This window comes from Chionomys nivalis, chromosome 5, assembly GCF_950005125.1.
Source record: "Chionomys nivalis chromosome 5, mChiNiv1.1, whole genome shotgun sequence".
Classification (NCBI taxonomy): domain Eukaryota; kingdom Metazoa; phylum Chordata; class Mammalia; order Rodentia; family Cricetidae; genus Chionomys; species Chionomys nivalis.
The window spans coordinates 99,808,269-99,829,603 of NC_080090.1; the positions used below are offsets into that span (position 1 = coordinate 99,808,269).

The 21,335-nt window shown below is 44.3% G+C and overlaps 1 protein-coding gene across 2 annotated transcripts in view; it reads left to right on the forward strand.

Annotated features, from left to right (window-relative positions):
- Positions 1-21,335, forward strand: part of Epb41l5 (erythrocyte membrane protein band 4.1 like 5) — a 120,667-nt gene that overhangs the window by 87,188 nt on the left and 12,144 nt on the right. For both annotated transcript variants that reach the window (XM_057769477.1, XM_057769478.1), the window contains exon 21: positions 20,530-20,614. In XM_057769477.1, coding sequence (XP_057625460.1) covers positions 20,530-20,614 — 85 coding nt within the window. The remainder of the gene's footprint in view (positions 1-20,529; positions 20,615-21,335) is intronic.

Below are 21,335 nucleotides of genomic sequence, written 5' to 3' on the forward strand. Positions count from 1 at the left end.
GTCTATCATATTTATTTGAAAGACAGCGTGAATTCACTCTTCACTATCCAACAGAGAGCCAGCTAGTGTCTAGTTTAGATTGTCTGAAGATATTCTTAGTCGTTCTGCATTCTCAATTCTCTTTAATGGATTCCAACTATGGAGCAAAACCCCATGTTTAGTTGGTGTGGCTGTGATTCCTGAGTGCTATTTTCTTACCACAGGAAACTGAACACCAAGACTCTGCCAAGCGCGGAGCCAATGTCTTGCTTTCCTCCTTCCCTTCTGCTGCTTTTCTCCTTAATGTGTTGTCGTTTGTGCTCTTGGTCATTTGTCCCTTGTTTTTCCCTGTTTGATTTTTTGTTCATCCCTGTATCCAACGAGCTGGTCTTTTGCCTGCTGTCTGTTTTCTTTATCAGTTTCAAGTTAATGGGTAGTGGACCGACTCCCCTTAGCCTCTCTGTTGGACACAGTTACTTTTTTAACAGACCCACTCAGCTCTTGTTTGTCTGAGAGTATCTTCACTTCTCCCTCGTTCTTGAAGGATAGCTCCCTTGGATGTAGGATGAGATGATATTTCTTCCTTTCCTAGTAACACTTCTAAATATGTCACACAATGCTGCCTCATCTTGGATTTTTCCATTTGTGCTATTTTGTTTTGGGTGTGTTGTTGTTGATGATGATTTGGCAATTTTATTTTTAATTGAAAAAGAGTTTTTTCATACCCTATCTTCTGATCGTGCTTTTTCCCTCCCACAACTCATCCCAGATCCTCCCTACTTTGCTACTCCACAACTTTTCTTTCTCTTTAAAAAACAAAATCCCCAAACCAAATGGAAAAAAGTAATCTTCTCTCTCTCTTGCATGCACACACACACACCACAGACACACAAAGTCAGAAACAAAATATATAAGCAAAATCCAATAAGACAAAAAGATGCCCAAACAAAGCAATTTGAGACAAAAAGATGGCACAAATAATGTCCATTTTATGCTGGCCATCTCCTGCTGAGACCTCCCCTGAAGTAAGGCTTACTTAGTGAGATTCTCGTGGAGAAGACTAAAGTTCATTTGCAAGAAGGTGTCAGCTGCAGATAGCTTCTTGGCTAGAGATGGGAGCCTGTGCCGTGGCCACTTCCCCCTTTCAATAATGAGACCCTGTCTGGCTTAGACCTGTATAGGCCCTGTGTTTGTTGCCAAAGTCTCTGAATTCATACGTCATCAGTCCTGTTGTGTCTGGGGTCATCTCACTGTTTGATGGAAGTCATCCATTCTCTCTGGCTCTTACAATCTCTTCCTGTTTTTTCAACATGGCTCTCTGAGCCCTAAGCAGAGGGTTTGAAGACATCCAATTTAGGATTGAGTGCTCCAAAATCTCTGACTCTGTACATTGCACAGTTGTAGGCCTCTGTGCTAATTTTCATCCACTGCAAGAAGCTTCTCTGAGGATGGCTGAGCAGAATGTCACGAGGAGTCATTTTATAGCAGGACTATAGTATTTGGTCTTCTCCTAGGCACATGGCCCATCCAGGCTCAGGTTCCTGGCCACCCGAGCAGTCAGGTATGGGTTCTAGCTCCTGGAGTGGGCCTTAGTCCAATCAAAGACTTATCCCCACAACATCTGTGCTACTGTTGCACCAGCATATTTTGCAGGCAAGATCACTGCTGCAGATCACAGGGCTGGCCTCTAGTAGTGTGCAGAGCACCTTCCAGCACCATGCACACCCGCTGGAAGGGTAAAGCCTCTATTACACACCAGCTCGATTTTTCCGGGTTTAATGAGATTGTGTCAGTGTTGTCTTCAGCGATCATTTGTGAAGACCAACAATAACCTAGGCCTGAGGTGTTTGGGGTTTCCTTAGTGCCTCTTTGATTAACTACTCGATTAGATGTAACACACTCCTGCATTGGAGGTTTCACTTGGTGAAAGATGTCTAGGTCTAGATGTCCTCTCTTGTTGACTCCATTTGGATTTCTTTCATGTGAGTATATATTTTAGGAAGCTTCTTGTCAGAAACCAGCTTCATAAGAGAACCACTTACCACGGTAGGGGCATGGGGATTGGAAAAATAAGTAAAGAAAATGAAGACACGAGTGAAAATAGCAAAAAGAAGCATAGGGTAGCATCGGGAGGGAGTTCCAGAGAAAACTGAAAATTCACCCACGTTTAATTTCCGTTTGCTTAAATACCCCGACCCCAAAAGGTAGGAGTAAGATTTAAAAAAAACAAAGCAAAACAAAAAACTGCATTAACATGGTACAAGGAATAAACAGACTAATTGAAAGGTTACGGACTACATTCTTAGTTAAACATTCTGTTGCTAAAATAAAACAAGTAATGCTCACACCCTAGACCAAAACATTCTGTAGGCAAACCACTCTCTGGGTGGAATCCATTGTTATCTCCCTAAGGGAATAGGAACCTTAGACTTTTGTTTGGGGCAGAAACATATCTACTTCTTAATACCTGAAATATCAGGTCTGGTTATTAGCCACACCTGTTGTCTGAACTGTTGACAACTTTGAGAGAACAGAAGTTCCAGCTCTGACCATTAGTCAAGGTAGAATGGACCCATACCTGTGGGCCCTGTCGGCTTCTACAGTGGTAGGTTTCTTAGTTGTCCTTCCCCATATCCTACCTTCCCTCTTTTCCATCCTTCTCTCCATTTAATGTCCCTCACACACCAAGGTCCCCCCCATGTCTTCTTAACAATGTATTCTATTTACCTTTCCTTAGGAGGTTCTCTTCTCCCCTGTCCCCCAGTCCCTTCCTAGGTACCTAGCCTCTATGTTTATACAGATCATAGCATACATATCAGAGGCTTAAAAACCAGCATCCATGAAGCTGGAAAGGAGGCTCAGTGGTTAGGAGCAGTGGCTGCTCTTCCAGAGGACCATGTTCAATTTTAAACACCCACATGGCAGCTCACAACTGTCTGTAACTCCTTTCCACAGACATATATGCAAGCAAAACACCAATGCACATAAAATAAAAATAAATAAATCATTAAAAAAAACCAACATCCCCATATGTAAGAGAAAACATGCAATGTTTGCATAATTCATTTAGGGTGGTTTTTTTCCTAACTCCATCCATTTACCTATGAAATTCATAATTTTGTAACAGGTAAATAATACTCCATTGTATAAATGTACCACATTTTCATTATCTGATAAACTTAGACTGTTTACAATTTCTGGCTATTATGAATAGAGCAGCAATGAATGTGGTTGAGCAAGTGTCTCTGTAGTAGGTTTAGTGTCCTTTGGGTATATGCCCAAGAGTGATATAGGTGGAGGTTGAGGTAGATTTATTCCAAGCTTCCTGAGGAACCAACACACTGGTTTCCATAGTGACTGTATGAATTTGTACTCCCACCAGTAATAAACAAGGGCTCCCCTTCCTCCACGTCCTCATCAGCTGTCGTTTGTTTTATTGACCTTGGCCATTCTGACCAGTGTAAGATGAAATCTCAAAGTAGTTTTGATTTGCATTTCCCTGTTGACTAAGGATGATGAACATTCTGTTAAGTGTTTCTCAACCACTTGCGTTTTATCTTTTTGAGAACTCTGCTTAGTTCTATCTCATTTTTTAATTGGGTCATTTGTTTTTTTTTGATGTCCAGTTGTGTGTGTGTTTTTCTAGTTCTTTATGTATTTTAGACAGTAACCCTCTAACAGATGTATAATTGGTAGAAATCTTTTCCCATTGTGTGGCCTGCCACTTTGTCCAAATGGCAATGTCTCCTTTGCCATGTTGAGGCTTTCAGGTTGTTGGTCTTAGGCCTGGGATACTGGTGTCTGTTCAGAAAGTCTTTTTCTGTGTCTGAGCTCAAGACTATTCCCCCACATGCTCTTCTCTCAGATTCGGGCATCTTTCGTTGAGGTCCTTGACCCCTCGGAGGTGAGTTGTGTGCAGGGTGATGAATGTGCATCTATTTGTGTTCTTTCATGCAGCCATCCAGTTTGGTCAGCGCCGTTTGTTGAAGATGTTGTCTTTTTTCCAGTGTGTATTTCTGGCTTCTTTATCAAAAACCAGGTGCCCATAGGTGTGTGGACTTAGTCTGGGTCTTCATTTTGATTTCATTGATTGATGTGTCTGTTTTTAAGCCAATATCATGCTGTTTTTATTACTATAGCTCTGTAGTCCATCTTAAAATCTAGGATGGTGATACCTTCATCAGCTCTTTCATTATTCAGGATTGTTTTAGCTTTTTTAGAGTATTTCCATATGAAGTTGAAAATTAGGTTTGAAAAGTTCTGTGGAGAATTGTGTTGGAATTTTAATGGGAATTGCATTGAGTCTATAGATTGCTTTTGATAGGATGACCATTTTTACTATATGAATCCTACCAATTCATGAGCATGGGAGATCTTACATCTTCTAATGTCCTCTTTAATTTTCTCAGTATCTTGAAGTTTTGTTTTGTTTTGTTTTTGAATACAGTGTTCTGTCTGCATACATGTCTGTATTCCAGAAGAGGGCATCAGATCTCATTATAGATGGTTGTAAGCCTCCATGTGATTGCTGAGAATTGAACTCAGGACCTCTGGAAGAACAATCAGTGCTCTCATATTTGGAGCCATCCCTCCAGCCCTTAAAGTTTTTATTATACAAGTCTTTCACTTGCCTTTTTGGTTGTGTGTGTGTGTGTGTGTGTGTGTGTGTGTTGTCTTACTGCTCTAGCTAAGAATTCAAGTATTGTATTGAATAGGTATGGAGAGAATGAACAACCTTGTCTTATTCTTCTTTTTTCTTTTCGTCTTTTTGTTTTTCGAGACAGGGTTTCTCTGTAGCTTTGAAGCCTGTCCTGGAACTCCCTTTGTAGACCAGGCTGGCCTCGAACTCACGTCTTATTCTTCTTGATTTTAGTGGAAATGCTTTGAGTTTCTCTCCATCTATGTTGGCTGTGGGTTTGCTGTAAATTGCCTTTATTATATTTAAATATGTTCCTTGTATCCCTAGTCTCCTAGTTTCCTTGGTATCTGTTGTAATGTCCCCTCCCCTTTCATCTCTAATTTTATTAATTTGGATCTTTTTTGTGTATCTTTGGCTTATTGGGCTAAGGATTGGTTAAATTTCACTGATTTTGTCAAAAAACCAACTCGTTTCATTATTCTTTATAAGTTTTTTGGCTGTTTGTTTTCTATTTCACTGATTTCGGCCCTGGGTTTGATTGTTTCTTGCCTGTGGCCCGCCAAGACTCGACCAGTGATGAATTGAAGACCACCGACACAGGATCCTTCTCTATCGCGCTTTATTGAAGTGCACTCGGTTACAGTTGACTGGTGGAAGTAGGGGGCCCCGGATGGCGGAAAGCGGCTGAATATATACAGGGAGAATGGGCGTGTTCAGAACGAAAGAGACGTGGCCGCATGGGATTGGAAGCAGCTGTTGCTGGGCAGATCAGGAGCAAGATCAGGCGGTAAAGACGTTGGTCTAACACGCCAAAACACACTTGTTCATCAGGCTCTCGGCGCCATCTTGTAATGGCGGCGATAGTTCGCCACATCTCCCCCTTTTTTGTTTGATTAGAGAAAGAGACCTCCAGTCATGGCTGAAATTAGAGGGTTCCCCCCTGGGCAAAAATGATAATCTCTGTTTTTCCAGGGACGGGAAAATTAGTCAGAGGAAACCCGTCTGCACGGAACCATGATTTCCAGGGTGGCTCACCCTGTGCACTCTATGGTGCAAGCCACCCGGGTAAGGCAAGCCGTTCTTCCGAGTGCAATGGGCAACAGGACCCGTCGGGTGCAAAGACACGGCTTAAGTCTCTTTAAACATAGTGAGCCAAGCTTGGAGGGATGTGCCAGCCTCAAGTGCAGCGAGTGCTCGGACAATTGCCATCTTCTCCCTTTTGCGTGCTCTCATCATCTTTATAATCAAGAACAGTGCCACCATCAACCCTGCACACATCAGCACACCAATCACACCAACCCCAGCCCACTCTTTAATATAAGAGAAGGTAGTAACCAGCCAGTCCGTAAACTCTCCAAGTGTAATCACTTCTGCTTTGGTAGCATTTAAACTTAAAATTTTCAAGCTTAAATTGGATTGTAATTGCTCAAACTCCAAGCTCCAATTACCTTTCAAGTAATTGGATAATCGTTTTGATTCATTAAATGATGCAAAATAAGGAGTAACACATAAGTATTCTTTGCGTAAAACACAACTCATAGCCATAACATCAAACATCTTATATAAATTTTCTTCCACTAAATCTATCCTCTTATTAAGTAATAAAATTCCTGAAGCCAAATGCTTATTTATAGCTTCTTGTTGTATCAGGGCTTCTGAGGTTTTCTGCACTACTTCATTAATGGTATTTGCTACATGTACCTGGTTGGCCATAGCTACCCCAGCTGTAACAGCCGCAGCTGCGGAAACAGCAATAGCTGCTACGATAGCTGCTGTGATACCGAAATCTCGCTTTTGCCGAATCAGGGACAAAACAAAATTCATTTGGGTCTGCTTTCACTGGTACCCACACAAAAGTAGGCACCTTCGCTAGCAGGCCGGTTGTGTGCCGAAAGGACCAGCATTGAGATAATACACAAGAAGTCTTTGAGCAGTTAAGCTGCTTGTTGGTAGAGTGATTGCTTAAAATCCATAAAAACGGGGCATCCACACAAACTGGATTTTTTGATTTGGAAATATTAGCCACCCCTTCACTCTCTTGGATCAACAACTTGGACCCATTTAACACTCCTGAACTATTTGTTAATATCCACTTGGAAGTGTTAAATAAAATAAAAGGTGACAGATCCACAAAACCTCCATAATTATTGGAATAAATCCAAGGTGAGGTAAGCAGACCCCTTTTTAATCCTTGTTTCGTTGACTTTGGTAGCTCTTTCCAAAGCCACCAGCCCGGAGAAGCTGGTTTGGGCTTGTCAAAGCGAGGGACACAATTTAAAAATGTAGGTGGCCATTGAAAATTTACCCTACGCTCACAGCGAGGTAAGGATAGGCTGTAATTATGGGTATTGTCTTTTGTCCCGTTGGAATTACCTGTCTGAACAACAAATGGAAGGGCAGCGGTAACATTTAACGTATAGGTGGTAACATTGAAAACAGTCTGGTTGCTGATATCACCTGAGCCACTTGACTTGCCCCCATTCGCCTGCTTAAGAGTCTGAAATATGGCATCAAGCATCCACGATTCGTGAATGCCATTTAAAGGATCTAAATAACTAGCAAACATCTTAAAGTCTAACATCAAACAAGAGGGAAGGGAGGCGCTACTATTACTAGTCAGGCAAAGGGTTCCCTGTAAATCATAGCTGGTTGCATTATAAGCTTCTTCTCTATAATCTACTTGTTGGCAGGACAAATCAAAAAGGCAATCTTTTATATACAAATGGGGCAAGATTCTAGAAACATTAGTAACCGGCATGGGAATGGGCCAGGTGCGGGTAACTGCCCAAAAATAATTGTCTTGGCTATTAACAGTCATCAGAAGGGGAGCAAGGGCGAGTATGATGTTCAGGGTCAGACGGTGCTTCCTCGAGAATTGGCTCATCATCCTGGGGCTGTCCGGCGTCTTCTTTGTCTGCCACTGTTCTGGTTAACCTCGAAGGCACCCACACCGGATCGGGCCGCTCCTGAGGAAAAACACAAACAGCTCCCCTGGATCTCTGTATTACAGGATCCGGTCCATGCCATTTGTTATCTAACACATCTTTCCATTTTACATATTCTGTGGATGTTATAATGTGGCCAGCATGTCTATCTGCCGGTGAACGGCCATGATTATCCAATATTAAAAAATTCAAGGTAAAGAGGGCTAGTGATAAACGATCCTTGGGAGAGGCAGAGCCCTCAATACCCCCCTTTTGCTTTTGTAGCATCTCTTTGAGGGTTCGATTTGCACGTTCAACAATCCCTTGCCCTTGAGGGTTGTAGGGCAGCCCAGTGAGATGAGCTACTTGCATTTGAGCGCAAAAGGATCTGAAGCCCTGGGCCACATAGGCAGGACCATTATCTGTTTTTAAGGTCATAGGCTTTCCCCAAGCTGCCCAGGCCTCTAGACAGTGGGTTTTTACATTTCTCACTTTCTCACCCGTTAAGGCGGAAGCATGAATGACACCTGAATAGGTGTCCACAGAAACATGCACCCATTTCTGTTTGCCAAACTCAGGAACGTGGGTTACGTCCATTTGCCACAAGGTTAGGGGTTTCAATCCCCGAGGGTTAACCCCGGTGTGAGGCGGGTGATGAAACATCACACATGTCTGGCAGGATTTGACTATGTCTCTGGCTTGGTTCCTAGTGATATTAAAGCGGAGGCGTAACGTCTCGGCAGGTACATGAAAATTGTGATGGAAGGATTGGGCTTGGAGTACTGGGTCGTATAATAGCAGTCCAAGCTGTTCTCTTGTAAGAGCATCCACCGTGGCATTAGCGCCAGCGAGTGGTCCAGGCAAGCCTGAATGTGCCCTTATGTGACCAATATAGAACGGCGTGTCTCTTTTATAAATACACTGTTGTATTTGATAAAGGACTGCCGCAATCATACTTTGTTCTTTAATATGTGATGTAGCCTCCAAGTGTCGAACCGCATTAACAACATAGGAGGAATCTGATAACAAATTAAATGAGCATGAATGAAAAGCCTTGAAAACTTCCAAAACGACCAAACATTCAGTCACCTGGGGGGCTCCAGGGCGAAATTGTAACTGCACTGGCTCGCTCCCCATAACTTGATAAACTCCTAATCCTGTTTTTGATCCATCTGTAAAAATATGCAGTGCACCTGAAATCGGTGTTTGAGAGGTAATAATAGGAAAATATATAATATTATGGCACAAAAATTGTAACAATTTGTCTTGGGGATAATGATTATCTATCAAATTTGAATAAGCTGTAACAAAAATGGCCCAACTATCTATTGTACCAGCAAGGACCTCTACCTGCTCTTTTGTATAGGGTATGATCAATTTATCTGGCGCATACCCAAAGGTAGAAATTGAAAACTTCAGCCCCAATAAGGCCAGAGAGGCAACAGCTTCAGGGTAATAAGTTAAAGTTTTTTGGCCTTGAGAATGGCTATGTATCCACCATACCGGAGCATCTTGCCAAAACACCCCCGTGGGACTACCAGAAGTGTGAAGTATACAAAACGTTAATGGGCGCAAAGGATCAATGCGCATCACTTGTACTTTCTGAATTGCGGCCTCAACCAATTTGAGGGCTTCGCGTCCTTCTGCCGTTAAACTCCTTGGTGAATTAAGATCAGGATTACCTTCCAAAATCCTAAATAATGGTTTTAATTCTTCCCTCGTCATAGGGAGATATCCGCGCAACCAATTAATATCTCCTAAAAGCTTTTGAAAATCATTAAGGGTCTTTAGGTGTTGTGTGCCTATCTTAATTTTTTGTGGCCTGATTGTCTGTAATTCAATCTTAGATCCTAAAAATTCCACCGTTTCAGTCTTTTGCACCTTTTCTGGAGCTATATAAAGTCCTTTCTCTCCCAGGGCTGCCTCCAAGGCAATTAAGGCCTGATCTAACTTAACCTTCTCTGGGCTCGCTAGTAAGATATCATCCATGTAATGAATTATTCTTACATCAGGAAAACTCCTCCTAACAGGGGTAAGGGCCGCATCCACAAAGAGCTGGCACATAGTAGGACTATTTGCCATGCCCTGAGGCAGGACCCGCCATTGGTATCGTTTGTCGGGTTCCTCATGATTTAATGAAGGAATAGTAAAGGCAAAGTGCTCTTTATCAGCTGGATGCAAGGGGATGGAGAAAAAACAATCAACAATATCGATGGCATATACGTGCCATCCTTTAGGTAAAGCTGAAAGCACAGGAAGGCCTCTTTGAATCGGGCCCATTAAGGACATTTGTGCATTAATGGCTCTCAAATCATGCAATAAGCGCCATTTTCCTGATTTCTTCTTTATAACAAATATGGGAGCATTCCATGGCGACGTGGACGGTTCTATATGTCCTAGTTGTAATTGTTCTCTCACCAACTGCCATGCCGCATGGAGTTTTTTCTGAGAGAGGGGCCACTGGGGTATCCATACGGGCTTATCAGTCTTCCATGGAATTTTTATATAATCTTCAGTGGCCCCTAAGAAAAACCCAAACCCTTTCTATCATGTTTTCCCTCTGGGATAATAGGCTCAGGCCTACCTTGTAAATTACAGCCTAAACCTGCTCCGGGCATATATCCCTGCTTACTCATAAGTTCTTGGCTAGTACTTGAGTAACTTCCCTCATTGGTTAACATAAGTTTTAGTTGCTTTTGTACATCTCTTCCCCACAAATTTAATGGCAGATCTAGTACGAAAGGTTGAAAAAATCCTTCTTGGCCATCCACATTCCATTTTAAGCTCTTCGCACTCATGTCAGGTGTGTTCTGATATCCTAGCCCTTGGAGTGTTTGTGAAGCCTTTTGCAATGGCCAGCTCTTAGGCCAAAACTGACGGCTCATAACGCTCCTATCTGCCCCTGTATCTATCAGCCCTGTAAAGGACTTCCCTTCTATTTTTAATGTACACATCGGCCGATGGTTCAACTCCAAGGAAAGGCAGGCCATATCTACCCCGGAAGACCCGAACCCTCTGTCTCCTCTCTCCGCGGTATGGGCCGGAAAGCGCTCATGCATGGATGGCACGACTATCATCTGAGCTATTCGATCTCCCGGAGCTATAGAAACAATTCCAAAAGGAGAGTGACACATGATCTTAATGGTCCCTTGATAATCTGGGTCAATAACTCCTGGGAGTACCAGCAGCCCTCTCATTGTACTAGAGGATCTACCGATAACAATTCCCACTGAATCTTTTGGAAGCGGTCCCTTCATGTCAGTGGGGATCGCTTGTACTCCCATACTTTGAGTTAAAACCAACCCGGAGGTGGCACGGAGGTCCATCCCTGCGGAGCCTGATGTGGCTCGTCGGGCAATTTGGGAGGATCCATGTTCCCCTCCTGTATTGCCCCATAGATTTTGGGGCCCTGGGGTCGAGGGCCCCTCTGCATGTTTTTTGACCTGGGAACATATGGGTTGTTTATGGGTTGACCATTAATATCTTTTGTTGACCTGCATTCATTGGCCCAGTGTTTCCCTTTCTTACACCTAGGACAGGTGCCCGGTTGTCTGCCCGCCGGTGGGCCATTGCTTGAGCTCCCTTTGTTTGGACAATCACGTTTCAAATGTCCCTGCCTACCACAGGCAAAACAGCCATTCTGGCGGCTCTTTTGTTTTGTGGCAGCTATCATGGCACGGGCTAGCCCTTCGTTTGTCAATGGGCCTCCAATCTCACGACAGGCCTTTAGCCAGGCATCTAGCCCTTTTCCCTTCCAGGGAGTAATGGCCCTTTGGCAATCTTTTGTACATTGTTCATACACTAACTGCTGCACCAGCGGCATGGCTTCCTGGGCGTCACCAAAAATTTTTCCCGCTGCTTCCACCATTCTAGCTACAAAATCTGAGAATGGCTCATTTGGGCCTTGTATTATCTTAGTCAGATTTCCTGACACTTCTCCTCTTTTTGGGATCATTTTCCATGCCCTTTTATAAATATCATGGATTTGTTGATAAACCTGAACTGGATAAGCTGTCTGGTTCACGGCCCATTGGCCTTGACCCAGAAGCATGTCAGCATTCCATGGCGCTGTATTTTGTGCTTGAGCGTTGACTCTAGCCTGCGCATGGGCTGCCTCTGTCACCACAGATCTATAATCTAGGTATTGCCCGGTGGTCAAGCAAGCTCGCGCTATCTCCCACCAATCATTGGGTGTTAATGCTGAATTCAATATCCTGTCCAATAAGGTTATGGTATACTGTGCGTTGGGTCCCCAAGTCCGGGAGGCCTCGACTAAGTCTTTCAGCTGTTTATATGGAATTGGTTCATGATACCTCCGCTGGTCCTGATCCTCAAAAACAGGAAACGCCATAGACGGGATTGGGGTAAGTTCGGCTAGATATCGAAGAGTATTTCGAGAGAGTCTATGAGCTCCCCCTGCCGTACCACGCTTGTTCCGACCTGGGTATGGCGGTGGAGCATAGCTAGGCTGTGGTTCATATCGGCCCTCCTCATATCTAGCTGCCTCTTCCTCCAGCTCCTCCTCCTCCCACTCAGTTAGTTCCTCATCTCCCTCTAGTCCTTCATCCTCATGTAAGTTCATGGTGGCAAATTCATCTAAAAATTCATCGAGGGGTGGGTAGAGGGGTGCACTTGGCACGGGTCTCTCACCCTCCTCCCCTTTTGCTCCCTGATCGGGATTTCCTTTTTTCTCTATCCCATGATCGGGGTCCCTTTTTTTCTTACTGGGTTTCTCCTTCTCTCCCAGTGTGGATCCATTTCTTTTGCTATCCTCATCTCCCTTCATTGAGCTTAACTCTGAGAGGCTATCCTGATGCTCTGTCAACGCGCATCGCCCTCTTTTCACATGCTCCATATGCTTGCCTTCTTTTAAACAAGCACGAATTAATTTCCAGAGCGGGATCGTACCTGCTCTAAGTTGATGTCTTTCCTCTGCCTTGTCGAGGTCCTTCCCCAGTTTCTCCCAACAAGGGATATTTAAGTCCCCTGACACTACGAACCACGGCGCCTGTTGGTCAATGTCTTTTAATATGGTTCTAATAGTGCCATCAGAGACCTTCAATCCCCGTTCTTTCAATAAAGCTTGTATTGGGCTGACAAAGTCAGGCGCCCGACCCTTGCTGCTGTCCGAGCCCATCACCTTCCTTCTTTACGAGAGTCTTACGATGGGACTGAAATACCGAGTTGTCTACCCCGGATTTTACTTTCAGTTTGACACGCAGCAGAGGCACTCCTCTCCGGGACGATCACACCGCAAGCACAGGCAGCAGAAAAAAATTACCAACCCAAAGACTACTGCAGCGATGCCAAACCACACAGGCTCAACCCCCCGCCACCAGCAAGCTCGACATACCTGAGGATACTTTACCGACGTCGACCACTTCGCGTGTAGAGTTCTGAATCCTCTTCGGCCCCCTACGGTGTCCGCCGAAGTTCCCGGGTTTCGGCACCAGCTGTGGCCCGCCAAGACTCGACCAGCGATGAATTGAAGACCACCGACACAGGATCCTTCTCTATCGCGCTTTATTGAAGTGCACTCGGTTACAGTTGACTGGTGGAAGTAGGGGGCCCCGGATGGCGGAAAGCGGCTGAATATATACAGGGAGAATGGGCGTGTTCAGAACGAAAGAGACGTGGCCGCATGGGATTGGAAGCAGCTGTTGCTGGGCAGATCAGGAGCAAGATCAGGCGGTAAAGACGTTGGTCTAACACGCCAAAACACACTTGTTCATCAGGCTCTCGGCGCCATCTTGTAATGGCGGCGATAGTTCGCCACACTTGCCCACTGTGTCTACTCGTTGGGGGTGTTATTTGTTCTTTTTGTTCTAGAACTTTCAAGTATGCCATTAAGTTATTATATAAGATCTCACCAGTTTTTGTATGTAGGCACTTAATGCTGTGGACTTGCCTTAAAACTCCCTTTATTGTGTCCGATCCGTTTGGATATGTTATGTTTTCATTTTCATTCCATTCTAAAAGTTGATTTCTGTCTTAACCCGTTTTTCATTCGATCGTGAGTTCAGTTTCCATGAGTTTATACACTTCCTGTTTTCTGTTGTTGATACCCAGCTATAATCTGTGGTTGTCAGATAGGATGCAAAGGGTTTCAGTTTTCTTCTGCTTGTTAAGACTTGCTTTTTGTCCAAGTATGTGGTCAGTTCTGGAGAAAGGTTCATGAGCTGTTGAGAAGAAGGTGTAGTCTTTTGTTTAGTGAAATGTTCTGTAAATATCTGCAAGGTCCATTTGAATTTTGTTGTTATTTAACTCCAGCATTTCTCTGTTTAGTCTTGTGTGTGTGTGTATACATTTATTTATTTATTATGTATACAATATTTTGTCTACATGTATTCCTGCAGGCCAGAAGAGGGCACCAGACCTCTTTACAGATGGTTGTGAGCCACCATGTGGTTGCTGGGAATTGAACTCAGGACCTTTGGAAGAGCAGGCAATGCTCTTAACTGCTGAGCCATCTCTCCAGCCCCCTCTGTTTAGTCTTTTGTCTGTTTGACCTGTCTACTGATAGGAATGGAGGATTGAAGTCACCCACTGTCACTGTATGGGTGTCAGTGTGTAGTAGTGTTTCTTTTATGAACTTGGGTGTCGCTGTGTTTGGTGTACCAGTGTTTAGAGCAGCAATATCCTCTTGGTGAATTTTTCCTTTGATGGCTATGTAGTGTCCTTCTCTATCTCTTCTGGTTGGTTTTGGTATGAAGTCTATTTTGTCAGATATTAAAATGACTAGGGTTTTTCGAGACAGGGTTTCTCTGTGGCTTTGGAGCCTGTCCTGGAACTAACTCTGTAGACCAGGCTGTTCTCGAACTCACAGAGATCCGCCTGCCTCTGCCTCCTGAATGCTGGGATTAAAGGTGTGCGCCACCATCGCCCAGCCACCTACTTACTTCTTAGGCCATTTTCTTGGAATGCCTTTTTTCATCCTTTTACCTTAAAGTGCTATCTGTACTTGATGGTATGTGTATTTCTTTGATCCTATTTTCTAGCCCAATCTGTTAGTGTCATTTTACTTGGGAATTGAGACTATTAATATTGAGAGTTATAAATGAGCAATGTTTATTAATTCCTGTTATTTTGTTCATGGTGTAGATTTCCCACTTATTTTGATGTATTATTCTGGGATTATTTATTCCTTGTGTCTTCTTGGGTGAGGTTAACCTCTTCAGACTGAATGTTTCCTTCTAGTGCCTTCCATAGAGCTTGATTTTTAGCTAAATATTGCTTAAATTTGCTTTTATTGTGGAATGTTTTTCTTTCCCAGTCACTTGCAATTGATAGTTTTGCTGGATATAATAGTCTGAACTGGCGTGTGTGGCCTCTTAGAGTTTGTAGAATGTTCATCTAGACCCTCTGACTTTCAAATTTTCCATTGAGAAGTGGGTGTTATTCTAATGGGTCTGCCTTTATATGTTACTTGGTCTTTTTCCCTGCAGCTTTTTATATACTTTCTTAGTTCTATGTGTTTAATATTCTGGCAATTTTGTACCATTGGAATATCCTTCCTGGCCTTGTTTATTTGGTGTTCTTTATGTCTCATATACCTTGATAGGCACTTTCTTTTTTAGGTTGGGGCCATTCCCCCCCCCCCACCTACCGCTATCCCTCTTATTTGTAGATTTTCATACTGTCTCAGTTTTCCTGGATGTTTTGTGCCTGGGTTTTGGTTTTGTTTTTAACTTTTTCTTTTATTAAGTTATCCATTTCTTCTACCTTGCCTTCAACACCTGAGACTCTCCTTCCCATGTCTCATACTTTGTTAGTAAGGCTTGTCTCTGAAGTTTTTGTTTGCCATCCTAAATTTTTCATTTCCAACTTTTTTTCAGTTTGGTTTTTCTTTAGTGATTCTATTTCTACTTTCATGTCTTGAACTGTTTTCTTCATTTTGTTACTCTGTTTCTTTGTGTTTTCATGGACTTAATAGATTTATTCACATTTTCTTTAAGGTCCTTGAACATTGTCATACTTGCTATTATGAAGTCCTTGTCTGTGCTTCAGCTATATTGCATTTTTCAGGGGGTAAAGTCACTAGGTTTTGGGGGAGGCTTATTGTCTTGGCTGTTCATGTTTGTTTTGCATTGAGGTCTAGGCATCTGAATTATGATTGTGATGTTCGTAGTTTTGATATCTGGTCTTGTCTTTGGGTAAGTGATCCATTCTTTGTTTGCTGTTGCCCTCTGCGGTACCTCTCAGTTCCCTGGTAGAAAGTTCTGCCTGTCAGTGATTGGTGGAGAGAAATAGAGATGAGCTAGGAGAAATGGCTGAGCGGGGCTGTGGGAAGTAGGGGTGTTGCTGGACCCTAACGTCTTCCTGGGGGGAGGGGGTGAGAAGGTACACTGTTAATGTCTCAGACATCGGGAGGCAGGTAGAAGGCTAGAGTAGAGTCATTTATTTAACTCTGGGGAAAACTTGTATAACTCTCCCAGTTCCCAGGCACTCTAATCCGTGACATCGTGTAGTTGCCTCTCACTGGCTAGGCACGATCAGGACCTCTGAGGTTCCAGCTTGGCCCCTCTCAGCCCCGTAGGCCTTAACTTCCGACATCTCCACCCTTTTATTTGTTACATGGGTGTTCAGTGGGAGCCAGAGTTCTTTGCTCAGGCCTTGTTGACCCCACCTGAGGAGGGCTCAGCAACTGGACTGTGCCTGTCTTAGGTTGGCCTGCTGAACAAGCTCTTACCTGTCATTGACTGCCAGCCCTCAAAGAGCATTCATTCCTGGAGACCTGCCAGGGTGGGGGACTAGGCAGTAGCTTTTTGAATTACAGATAACCTGGCGTTCATAACCTCCTGCAGAGGACTACAAAAAGGGTGCCTAGGAGCCATTAACACCTCAAGAGTCACCTTAGTTGCTGTCTGCTGATGTCAGATCTGCTACAGGAGATATTTAAAGAGAATAAGGATTAACAATGCATATGTGAACATCCAGGAGGGATCAAATAGTCTTTTTATATTATGCTAAACCTTTTCAAAAAATGAATAGTCAAAGGCTGTAACTTCTTCCCTAAATAAATCATCTTGCTGGGGGGGGGCAATGAGAACAAGAATGGGGAGTATATACATTACCTATCCTGGGTTATTATTCTCTGTGATGGAAGCAGGCTGATCCATGGTCAGGTGCACATCTCTTACCAGAACCCATATTGGCGTCATGGCAGTCTGAGGAAAAACACAAGCCTATTCTCTCCCAAGGGTTAGCAGGGGGGCTGGTGGCTGCTGTTGGAGGGACATGGGATCTCTCCATCTCACCAGGGGAAAGAGTGTGTTTCTTCGCAGAGATGTCAAACGCTTGTAAGCTGGGCTGAGCCCTTTGTCATCAAAACTGAGAAAGTTCATGTAGAAAAGGACCTTTGTAAGACCAGATGAGGATCTCTCCTAGCCTCTGGCGAGATAGTCCTGGCCAACAGCTCCTTAAGATCTCTTTAAGCTCACTGATTCTTCTGCGAACCTTACTAAATCTGCTGTTGAAATCCTTTGGCAGATTTTTCGTTAAAAAGTCCTACTTTCTAGCTGTAAATCATCCATATAGCCCTTCCTCTGCCTGTTGTTGGTGTCCTAATCTCCTGTAGTTCTTGCTTTTTGAGGGATTTGACCCAGTTGCACCCTTTGCCCAATAAGTGCAGTTGTCTGTGCTTTCTGGGGGGAGCATCTGCTCCAGTCTTCCTTGTGGATGAGCCACACTCTGGTGAATTTGAAACGTGGACATTTTGACCTTGATGATGTAATTCTCAGCAGCAGAGTCTTCTCTCCCTTAGGCTTTCTTGGTTGTGCTTGCTGTGTGATTATATGATAGCTGGAGCCTGTTCAAAGTGACATTTGGAGACTCCTTTATGAGCTGCAGCCTCTGATGCCTGCTGCCCTAGTGTAGAACTCAGTAGTGATTTGACAGAGATGTCATATGACCAGAACCAAAAACTGTACTTTCAAGAGACCCAGCACTCTCTTCTGGCCTGTGTGAGCATCAGACACATAGATGATGTTTGTACATATATACAGGCAAAATACTAATACACATAAAATAAAAATTAGTAAATCTTTAGGGGCCAGGGAGATGACTCAGTGGGCAGAGGCGCTTGTTGCCAAGACTGACAACCTGAGTTTAATTTCTGGGCCCATGTGGTAGAAGGAGAGAACTGACTCCCACAGATGGTCCTCTGCCCTCCACACACACGCACCTGCGCCTTGGCACCATAGTACCTATACAGATACATAGGTTAAAAAATGTAAACTAATATAATAAAATGTTTCAGGGGTTTTTTTTGTTTTGTTTCTTTGTTTTTCAAGGCCAGGCTGACCTTGAACTCACAGAGATCCGCCTATCTTTTCCTCCCAAGTGCTGGGATTAAAGATGCATGCCACCACCACCTGGCAATAATATTTTTTTTTTTTTTTGATTTTTCGAGACAGGGTTTCTCCATAGCTTTTTTTGGTTCCTGTCCTCGAACTAGCTCTTCTAGACCAGGTTGGCCTCGAACTCACAGAGATCCGCCTGCCTCTGCCTCCTGAGTGCTGGGATTAAAGGCGTGCGCCACCACCGCCCGGCAATAATAAAATTTTTTAATAGAGGAAAATGCTCTCGAAAAGTCTTTCCTGTTGGCAGTGTGTTAGGATGGTTTGCAGAACGTAGACGACTGCAGGGCCGGGCTTGGTGGTGGTGCTGCCTCATGTGCTCTGGACCGAGCTCCAGTCTGCTCTTAGCAGGAGACGTAGGTCCTCCCTTGGCGCATGCATCGTTTTCTAAATGCCTCCATTTCATGTGGGTTCCCAACAGTTTAGGGGCTTTTTCATCCCAAAATTTCTTGCTCTGTGACTTTGTCTCTCAACCCTTGTGTTTCCATTGTATTGGTTTTGTTGATGTTTGGGTGGTGGCTTATTTGTTTGTTTGTTTTTGTTAGTTTTTTTTTTTTTGGTTGTTTTGTTGGGTTTTTATTTGTTTGCCCTGAGCAGCAGGTGGCTTACAGCATTTCCTAGGGACATCTTTTTGTTCAATTCAGTGTTCTGTGAGTTCTGAGTTAGACAAAGTGCACATGTTCCTTGCATCATTTTCTAGGAAATTCATGGGCAGATTAAAGCAGAATGAGAGCAAGCCTGTAATTCAGCCTGCAAGAGGCTGTGGTGCAGTGTCCTGCTCTAGCACTTTCTGCTCCCCAGGAGACAGGCTGTCAGAGTCTGGTGCTGTACTAACACCATCAAACCCAAGTGATCCTCCTGTCTCTGCCACCTACAGTGTTAGAGGTACAGGAACTTGTATGACCACACCCATCATTTTACATGGGTTCTGTAGTACTTCTATTATGTACAGGTTATTACCAACCGTATATTGGTGTGCATGGTTTTTAGGCTTTGCACCAGTAAGATAAAATACATGTGTCATTCAGTTTTGTGTTTCTCTATTTCTGAACTTTTGTTTCTTCACTTACTGCCATCCTGCGAGTCCACCACAGCTGTCCATTCTTACTTTGCAGCAGTCTTCCTCACGCATCAGTTATGGACTGCTTAGCTGAGGGCTAGGCTGGCACATGTGCTGGTGGCTGGGAGACCTCTCCTCTGCTTCCCAGTGGGCAGCACTGCGAGCTCCGCGGGTCGCCTTCCTGGAGAGTCTGAGAAACACTGCTTCTCTGATCTCTCAGTTTTCACCCACTGATATCTGAGAGCTCAGAGAAGCAGTGCAGCCAGCCACTAGGATGACCCTTTACCTCTGCTCAGACCAAAAGGGCCCTCTGTCCTCAGTGCACTTCAGCCTGCATCCTCAGACTGTGTCCTCCGGCTGCACTGAGCTCCTGCTTCCTCCTACTTTATATCACCTGTCTCCCCCTCCCTAGTGCTGGGACAAAGGCGTGTCATCCCAGTGTTGGGATCACCTTTGTGTGAGCTGTTTCTCTTTTAGACTGGATCAATTTCACGTAGCCCAAGGTGGCCTTGAAGTAACAGAGATCTGTCTGCCTCTTTTTTCTGAGTTCCGATTAAAGGTGTGTGCCACCACTGCCTGGCCTCTAGTAGCTCTGCGCTCTGATCTTCAGGCAAGCTATATTTGCTAAAACACAAACAAAATATCACCACTGCTAGGTCTGCAGAGTACAGATATTTCAGCATCCTCTTGTCTGTTACGGTATCTGGAGCATCCTGGATGTTGCTTCTCCCTTATGCGACAGCTCTCCAGCTTGTACCCTCACTATGGTTCCCCTGGTTCCTCACTCTGCTCCTCTGTCTTGGCTATGTATCAGATTTGTGATCAACTTAGCTTTTTCATTCATGTATTTTACATCTTTAGTCTCAGCACTTGGGAGGCAAAAACTGTTAGTTCAAGGCTAGCTGGTCTACATAGTGAGTTCTAGACAGCCAGAGAAAGTGGTAAGACCCTGTCTGAAAAACGATAACAGAAAAAGAAGGGGAATAAAGTCAGTCTGTAGAACTTCCTCACTTCCCATTTTTTTTACAGAATTTCTCTGGATTTGAAGCTATAACTATCCTTTTCTTTTTTTTTTATTTTTTTTTTTTTTATTTTTTTGGTTTTTCGAGACAGGGTTTCTCTGTGGTTTTTTGGAGCCTGTCCTGGAACTAGCTCTGTAGACCAGGCTGGTCTCGAACTCACAGAGATCCGCCTGCCTCTGCCTCCCGAGTGCTGGGATTAAAGGCGTGCGCCACCACCGCCCGGCAACTATCCTTTTCTAAAGTGTATCATTCTGAATTTTCTGAAGGTTCTAAACTACACTGACAACCCTTAGTAGTTTGAGATACTATGAATTGGTGTGCGTGTGTTTGTGTACTAAAGACAAATGTTTCCTCATTTAGTGTGGTTTGGGGCTGGAAGCAAGCTAGTGAGCTGTTTGGATCTAGCAGCAAAGGACTCTGAAGGTTTTCCTCCGACTGCCCTGTCTTATTCCTCTCCATGGCCTTATTAACCCCCCCCCCCCCAAGGATTCTCCAGCAGTGCCAGCTGTGCACACATCCTCCCTGATCTGATTCTGTTTCTTCCCAGCACTGTAAATGAGGATGTGTCCCCGTGCAGAGACTCTCCCACTCCGACGCATGCCACAGCTGCAGACAGTGGGTCTGCACTCAAGGTAAGAAGATTGCTTTTCATTTTCAAGAGACAGTAGTGAGTTTAACCTCTCATGTGACCAGGGACATCTAGCCATTTCTCAGTGGCCCTGGGGCTTGAGGTGGGAGGAGCAGTTGAGCCTTCTCCCTAGGGAAGACCCTGGGGCTGCCCTGGCTACTCCCGAAGAGTTACTAGACTCTTCTCTCCAGTGTCTGCGCTGCTGAGGGCTTTATTTTGAGACAGTCTTGGGTGTTGGCTGTGCCTTCACTTGGCGTCTCTAAGACACACTGTTCTCTTCAAGCGGACACGTTAGACACTGTCCAGCACACCTGTGATTTTGCTGAAATTCACTGTATGATTTTCCTAGGAAAACATAAGCTGTGTGAGTGGGCTGATTCCTGTTTTGTTTTGTTGAATCACAACCTTGCTGTGTAGGCCAGGTTGGCCTTGGTGCTCAGTCCTCTGCTTCCCTTTGCCCAGGCTAGGATCACAGCAGTGCACCAACATTCCTGGGTAACCTGTTCTGTTCATTGCTGTATTTCTAATGTCTCAAACAGCATATGGCAAGTAATAGGAACTTTTATGATTTTAAAATATCCTGGTGTGCCTCAGGCGGGCTCGCAGAGCAGCCGCTAGCCCCGGCAGATCCCCAGGCAGATCCCCAGGCAGATCCCCAGCAGGGCGAGCAGGTGCTGGGCCCCAGCTCCGGAGCCCGGCACCCAAGCGGCAGTGAGTTCCAACGG